Consider the following 8,116-nt stretch of genomic DNA (forward strand, 5'->3'; position numbering starts at 1 on the left):
CGCACTGATCTGAACTCTGTTCATTAGGCTCAGTAAAACCTGAGTAATTCCTCAAGACTTTTCTGTCGCTGCTGAAATGTCTCTGAGGATTCAGAGTGAGACCAAGTGTGACTAAACTGAGCTCTTCACACTCTTCACACCTGAAATAACACCAAACCACCACCGGGATGGCTGTTCCCCAAGCTCTTTCACACTAATGAGAACAAATTCCTACAAAAACAACCAGAAAAACAGCTTAGAAAAAGAATATTTCCAAACATTCATGTATTAAATCAGTGGGTATTGGTTTCAAATATTTATGTGTTTCAAATACAATTTTATTCTGTTTAATATTCCATCTCATCACAAGCTAGAAACACTAATATTTGTTTATCATAACGACCGAAAATTTTTGTTTTTGTTTCCAGTTTAGGTTTATTTAGGGGTAGACAGGGGCTTTTCTGTGATCTGCCTAAGTCAGAAAACACAGGATAAAACGAGCCGTTCTGATTCTGCTCCGCTTCTGACGTCAAGTGCAGGGACTTTAGAATTGTCCCTGCCCCCTCGTCTGAGTCTGTCCAATCACAGCACTGGACCCGTGTTTATGTGAGAGCATAAAGGCGAGGTTAATAACACGACAAATAAGAGCAAAAAAAATTGAGCACAGAGTAAAAATAGCGAAAATGAGAACAGAGAACCAAGCGAAAACGGCTAAAAACCAGAGCTTCTTCTCCTCACTGCTGTGTGCTCAGGGTCGAGGCGAACAGCGAGTGGCTGAAAGCAGGCGTTCTGAACAGGGCTGTTTAGACGCGGGGAGAACGCTGCTGTGATGTTTGTGGGGGGACCAAAGCAGGCCACAGACGTTTTATTAAGGTCTTTCCCACTTGTTGAAGGCAGTCCACAGGCTTCAGATATTGTTTTTCTGTTTATGTTCTTTGTTAGAATATATATTAAACAATAACTTAGGATGACCCTCCACTTGTGTTCCTAACCGCCCCCCTGTCCCTGTCCAGTGACATCACTAGTGTCAGTGTTTAATTAGAGTGACAGTAGTTTTAGATTAGTTTACAGTGAACAGCCAGGCAGCGACACAGAGCTAATGAGACAGACAGAGATGCACAGAGACTAAGACATCAAACGATTTATCATGAGCCTCTAATGAAGGAGTAACACACACTCTCTCTCTCTCGCGCATACACACAAACACACACACACACACACTCACGATCGTTTGAATGCCTCCAGAAGGTTTGTTTGTTGCACCTCTTCTGCAGCTGAAGGATGAAATCAAGAAGATGAAGTGATGAAATTTCCCAAGAAGCTGAATCTTTACATAAACTCATTAAAGGAACAACTTCCTCCTCGTCCCAAATGTAATCAATCTGCCGAGACATGTTTGGTGTTTGACAGTGGCTTATTTTGTTTTGCACAGAAGCTACAAAGCAGATAGAGTTAGCAACAGCCCTAGCATCAGGAGAGGAGTGAAACCCCCAGTGATGCCACAGCTATTCACTCATGGAAGTTCTGGGTAGAATGTGTGTGTGATCGTTCTAAGTCACTAGGTACAATGCAGGCCAACGCTAAAACAGTGGCCTCATAGCTCCATGGCAAAATAATGAAGCAAAATCAGACGCCAAACATTTCTGTGCAGATTGACTTCATTTTGGGGGACAATTACGGAGGACTGTTCTTTTAAAGAAAATATCTATAGACCATGCTTGCTCACCAAAGAGGGCTTTACAGTGGGGATGCACTGATCTGACTTTTTCAGTTCCAATACCGATACCGGCCTATTTATCCGTTACCCGATCGAGTTTATTTTGTTAATATCGGGATCGACATCCGATCTTAATGTCAGATTGGTGAATCCCTACTTTACAGAAGAGATGTTTAATCTTCCAGAAGAATTTCTGGCCTAAAAACCTGAGACTCTGGGGTTTCCGGCGTACCTTCTACAGTGAGGTCGAAAGTGCAGCTGTCACACTTGTCCTTGGATGTGACCTCACAGCGGTAGCCTCCTGCATCTCCATCCACCACCTTCACAATGTTCATCTCGTAAGTGTAGATCTGAGAGAGAGCAGACTACACTGTTATTAACAATGCCACATACAGATATTAATGATGCCATATGTGGTATTTTGTAATCAAAAGGACAATTTCACACAGGATATATTCACTTTTATACTGCGCAAAAAAAAAAAAAAAACATATTACACCTCCACCCACACACACCTTAGTGTTCCTGTCGTAGGTTTCTTTAAACTTCAGGTGTTTTCCAGCTTTGCTGCTCAGATCCAGCCACTTTCCTTTTAGCCATTTCATCACAGGCTTCCTCAGCAGGTCAGTGGAGTCCACTTTAGCCACAAACGTTATGTCTTTCCCTGTTTTCAGCAGCAAGGGGTTAGAAAAAAGCAGAAATGTACCTTTGTTTAATTCCTTGTATCATTTTGTAACGCAATAAACTTCACCATCACTTTAGCCCATTCATAACAAGGAATTTTCTACCTACAGATTTGCATTTAGATGGATTTTTATTGGGTGCTAGAGTTTCAAAGACTCCAAATATTCTCATACCAGTCACACCCCATTAAAATGCTTTCCCACCCATTTCATATACAGACACACCTCACCTCACATTGGTGAATAAACCCTTTGAAAAACATCTATGTCCTTTAAAGACTATAACCCTTTTAAAAAATGATTAGCTATGTAAATACGAATTTAAATAAATAGCTATGGACCAGCGCCACCACATGGTGGAACAGTGCAAATATAAACGCAGAAGGTCATGTAAATAAGTACATTTTTCTATTTTCAAGCTCTAAATTATTTTATACATATATTTTATGTTTATTTTTATTTTTAGGTGAACTTCCATTTTTATGGGTTGACTGACATGAAGATGCATTAACTTACATAAGCTTAGTTTTATTTTCCCCTACATTTATTAACAAGTACATGGCATAAATATGGACATCAAAATTGATGGAAATAGAAATGATTAAAGTGGATTAATAAACAACAAATTGGTCATAAAAATCCTCAAAAAACTATTAATATATCTAACAGATACATCTAATAAACAGATATATCTAATAAAAATGGCTATATTTAGCAGTTGCTTCTCAAATAACGAGCAGTAATTCAACTGTTCTGTTAAATCTTAGGTTGTGCAGGTTACTGCTCTTCATCAGACATTCATATTCATCAGATATTAACCATCAACTGCAGCACTGCTTTATTTAAGGTATGGACTTACAATATCTAATAACCCAATGTAATAAACACCTGTATCCATCATCAGCTCTTTATAAGGATTGCTCCACTGTAAAATGACACTGCAGGAAGGTTAATTCTACAAAGACCACTGAGGCCTTTCTGAAACAGCTTCATTAGGGCAGGGAATCAAGGAGTCAGTGCTGACCTTTGGTTGCTGTTGCACTCTGGGGTTTCTCTATGAAAAGGCCGGTTATTTCCGACAGTTGAGGCTCCTCCCCTGGCACATGTTCTGGATGGGAGGGGCATAAAGGTCACGTGAGGGACATAGCCGCCAATCATGGAGCATTAATATGACAACAAGCAGAATATGGCAATCCAAAAACTGAAGAAACAGTGCTTTTCACCAGGAATTCCACAAATTACATTAAAATCAGTACAAAAAAGTAAGCTAAGGGTATAGTGACATATTTCAGATTCATGATCTGAGCTATCAGGATCCATTTTATAAAATGTAACAGTTCTACATCTTAAAGAGGTATCAATACGTTAATAAAATCACTGTATGAATAAAAAAAATAAAGGGCCTGTGTATAGACGTGACATTTTTCATGACATTGCTGTGCAATGTCGCAATATTGCATAGATTATTAACCCTTAAGATAACAATCTCCTTTGATATGCAAATATTAAAGGATCAGACATTTCAGCTTTTATCATTGAACTTTCTCCCTTTTTCACATTCTCTGGTGGTGCCCTTAGGATGCGAAAGACACTCGCACTCATTCCCTAAAGTATATGGTTTTGCCATGTATATGTCCTAGACAAATACATGCTAAGGGTTTAGTGTGTCTTACCATCCTCAGGCAACTCTAGATCAGAGAGAAAGAGAGAGAGAGAGAGTGAGGGAATACATTAGGAACTAATTAAGTTAGTTAAAGATAGTAGATCCTTCTGAACACATGACCTACTAAAGTTACACACACGCACACATACACACACACCCGCACGCACTCACACACACGCGCGCACGCACTCACACACACACTCGCGTGCTCACTGACACACATTTTCATCTCAGAATGAAGACAAATGCATATCATTTCTTTAAAAGGGGACATATTATATTTAGAAAAAAATCACTTGTTCAGTGCATGCACACATTCATTTGGGAATCTGGAGCCCACCACCCCACACACTGTGAAACAAGACCACCCAGACAGTTAAATCCCAGTCTGGAAAATCAAGGATAAAACGAGTCGTTGTGATTATGCTCTGCTTCGGACGTCACAGAGACTTTAGAATCACCCCGCCCCCTCGTCTGAGTCTGTGTTTATGTGAGAGCACAAAGACAAGGTTAAACGCAGCAAAACAGACACAATGAGCGCAGAGAAATAAGAGCACTGAGAAAACGTTTGGTTATAATAATGTCCCCTTTTAGATTTATTTTTCCCAATGAAGAAAACACAAAATAAACAACACCTCTGACACAAATGGATACTCTGCCCTTAAAGGCGAGAGGATCTATTTGGGATTTTACAGTGGTTAACAGAATGGAGTCATCAAGGATTTGATGTTTCTGTTTAGTTATGGAGCTGGTTGTAATGCTTCTTCCTCTGCATCACATTCTGCATTCCCTCCACAGGAGCTCTGAAGAAGAATGCAGGGTGTTCAGTGGTGCATTAATGCAATTAAAAATGTGCTCAATCAGCCAGGATGGACTAGCTCTCTGTAGTTTGATTCTTTAGTTTCGCACTGGAGCTGTGAGACTAGGTTATTGGGGGAACTTGGAGATATGGGAATTGCTAATGCTGATATTTCATGTGCTTAGAGAGACGGTAAAATGAATAAACTGCAGATATTTACCATAGTAGCCCAAATTCTACTCTCCTGGAGTACACAAATACAGATTAGCACCAATAAAACATTATAGAGCTGCAGTGACACTGACATGGTGGTGGTGTGTTAGTGTGTGTTGTGCTGGTGTGAGTGGATCAGACACAGCAGTACTGCTGGAGTTTCTAAACCCCTCAGTGTCACTGCTGGACTGAGAATAGTCCACCGACCAAAAACATCCAGCCGACAGCGTCCTGTGTCACTGATGTAGAGGACGACCGACACACACTGTGCAGTGACAGATGAGCTTCTGTTTCTGACTTTACATCTACAAGGTGGACCAACGAGGCAGACCACTGTAGAAGTAAGTAATAGCCTTATTGGGTTACACAGTCGCAAAACTCCAGTTTAAAATTAAAGAAAAAAAGCAAAGAGATAAGTTTGGGATCATTGTGAACAATATGTAAATTACCTTTCTTTTTTCTTCTTCTTTTTTATTTATTTTTTTTTTTATTTTTACGATGAACCATTGAAAGTGACCAACAACAGCTGCCTGTTTTTATGAATTGCCCACCCTTTGGCTACATCAGCAATATACAGCAGGGGTCAGATGATATCATGCGCTTCCATAAAACCTTTCCTCCCTCCAGCGCCCTCGGCTTTATGGGCTAGGGTTAATGTGATTTGTCAACAAGGAGTCCAGCCGGACGGTGCAAAACCTCTGCTGAAGATGCACTTCTTAAACTGACCATGATCTAAGGTCAGGGCCGCCAACCAATCAGGAGAAATCAAAGCAAGAAAGCCTAGCTGTTATCAGTGCCATATGTGGTGTAGGTCACTGGGAAGGAAGGGAACGTTGCAAATCAGATCAGAAAGCCTTTGAGAATGGATTCTACCAACGTCACATGTTAACTTTAATATTGTCATGTAGTTATCTCTTAAAAATAAAGGTGCTACAAAAGGTCCTTTGTGCGAGGCCATAGAAGAACCACTTGTTGTTCCATAAAGATATGTTTAAATGGGTAAAAAACCTTAATACCTAGTGATAGATTTTTAAATCTTTAAAACGTTTTTCACATTTCTTAAACAAAAACGGTTCTACAGGGTGGGCCATTTATATGGATACACCTTAATAAAATGGGAATGGTTGGCGATATTAACTCCCTGTTTGTGGCATATGGCACATCAAACTTGGTGTGCTTGGTTTTAACATCATTTTATTCTTTCATGAGTTATTTACAAGTTTCTGACCAAACCTCTGACGTGTCGAGGTTTGGTAACTCAAGAAAGAGCTCAGAGACTCACACACAGCGTTATCGCCCAGTGGAGCTGGATTGGGTAATTTACAATGTTTCATTTAAATAAATAATAGGAAATAAAACAGGAACACGCTTGGTTTGTGTGTTTCTGGGGCTGTGATTGGAACGTTGGTCAGAGCCGCCGCTCTTGGTTACATTTTTACGCTGTTACAAGCTCAGCAGGACGGCTTTGAACTCGGCAACATTTACACAACATTTGCTAGTACAGAACACGCCAGTAGAGGCTGAAACGGGGAGGTGAACTCAGAAGTCTTTGGGGAAGAGTTCAGGGCGGCGTATGAATGCGTATGAAGCCGGACCCCCGTTGGATAAATGAATATGAGAAAAGGGTGGAGACGGGGGGAGATGAGAGCAAGTTTAAAACAGGAGGCTCGGTGGGTTTGAACACGGCTCTGAATATGGGCATCAGCAGGAATGACCCAGCGCAGAGGAGTGAGCTGACGTAGTGAAGCAGTCGAGTCGAGATCCGTCTCCTGAACTAAATGAAGAAAGTTTGTCCGACACGGAAATGACGTGAATTTGCGGGATATATATGGGGCTGAGAGGAGGAGTTTGGGCGTGGTCTTACTCCCAAAATTATGTTATTACATAACTTCAATTATATCTCATTCTGGTCAGACTCCACGGTAAACAAAGAATAAACAATGACCCTATCATGACTCTAACAGTTTGTCTGTGGCTCTGGCACTGTATTCATCCACAGCCTCACCCCCAAACACTGATGATGTATTCCTGGTTCCCCTCTAAATGGGTAGAAATGCAGGTCGGTTCACTGGAAAGAACCAAGAATCAGAAACGGAACCAGTTCTTTTGGTGGAAAAGCGCTATCAAAGAACCTTTTGTAGTCTTTATTTTACTGTTGGACTAAACATTAATGTATTCATTCATTTCATGTCCCCCGCCCCGTAGGTGGGACAAAAGGAAATAAAGGTCAGTCCTCTAAAGATCGGTCCTGGATTTTGTGAGTACCCGAGCCAGTCAGAGCCTTTGGGAAGGACATGCAGATCCAACTCCAGAGCCAGTGACTGACAGTTCAGTGAGGAGCTCGCTCACACTTGTGAACGGCTGATCAGCACAAAAACCAAAAAAGAAAAAAAAAAACACAGACACGTACACACACAAACACAAGCACAGAGCGAGGCGTGTTGAGCGTTTCTGTTCCTTACCGTCTCTCCCCACATCCTTCTCTGCAGGAAAAGAAGCAACAACAAGCAAGGTCAAGTTAATCAGCGGACAGGAAACGGTTAAATCACATAAAGGAGGTCCTGACCTTGGTCTTCCCCTGTTGGAAAGTAGAAGCAGGGGCAAAAACGTGACATTCACAACTGACTGTAAATTAACATGACCTCTACACACACACAGCACTGCACACACACGCCAGGGTCACTGTACACACTCCGCATCACACTAGGCTTCATACACAGTCACTCAGGTTTGCGCACGGTGGAGTGGATGGATGCTCTGGTGTCTGTTTCCCTCTGACTCTCTCCTTCCAGTCAGTCTGCTGGAGTCATCACACTCCTGGTGGAGGATCATGCTGCATTTCACACCCTCCATCTACTCTTTCCTGCCTCAGACCATCACTGACTACACTGATGTAGAAATGGACTATGGCTTGTTACTAGGGCTGGGCAATTAATTGAAAACCAAGTGAAACTGAAATTCAGAACTTTTAATTTTCATAATCTTGACATAATTTACATCTTGTTTATTTATTGTGTCATGTCCCCATTGTGTGTTCATGTTCTGTCCCTTTAAAACCACAC

At 41.3% G+C, this 8,116-nt stretch overlaps 1 protein-coding gene across 1 annotated transcript in view; it reads right to left on the reverse strand.

Annotated features, from left to right (window-relative positions):
* mybpc2a (myosin binding protein Ca) overlaps window positions 1-7,907 on the reverse strand; it is a 34,663-nt gene extending 26,756 nt beyond the window's left edge. The window contains exons 1-7 of the mRNA XM_066641638.1: window positions 7,834-7,907; window positions 7,517-7,632; window positions 4,053-4,067; window positions 3,404-3,487; window positions 2,212-2,360; window positions 1,929-2,046; window positions 1,205-1,253 (exon numbers count right to left, since the gene is read on the reverse strand). Of these exons, the coding sequence (XP_066497735.1) occupies window positions 1,205-1,253; window positions 1,929-2,046; window positions 2,212-2,360; window positions 3,404-3,487; window positions 4,053-4,067; window positions 7,517-7,632; window positions 7,834-7,907 (605 nt within the window). The remainder of the gene's footprint in view (window positions 1-1,204; window positions 1,254-1,928; window positions 2,047-2,211; window positions 2,361-3,403; window positions 3,488-4,052; window positions 4,068-7,516; window positions 7,633-7,833) is intronic.
* Window positions 7,908-8,116: the final 209 nt, after the last annotated feature.

This window comes from Hoplias malabaricus, chromosome 13, assembly GCF_029633855.1.
Source record: "Hoplias malabaricus isolate fHopMal1 chromosome 13, fHopMal1.hap1, whole genome shotgun sequence".
Taxonomy (NCBI): domain Eukaryota; kingdom Metazoa; phylum Chordata; class Actinopteri; order Characiformes; family Erythrinidae; genus Hoplias; species Hoplias malabaricus.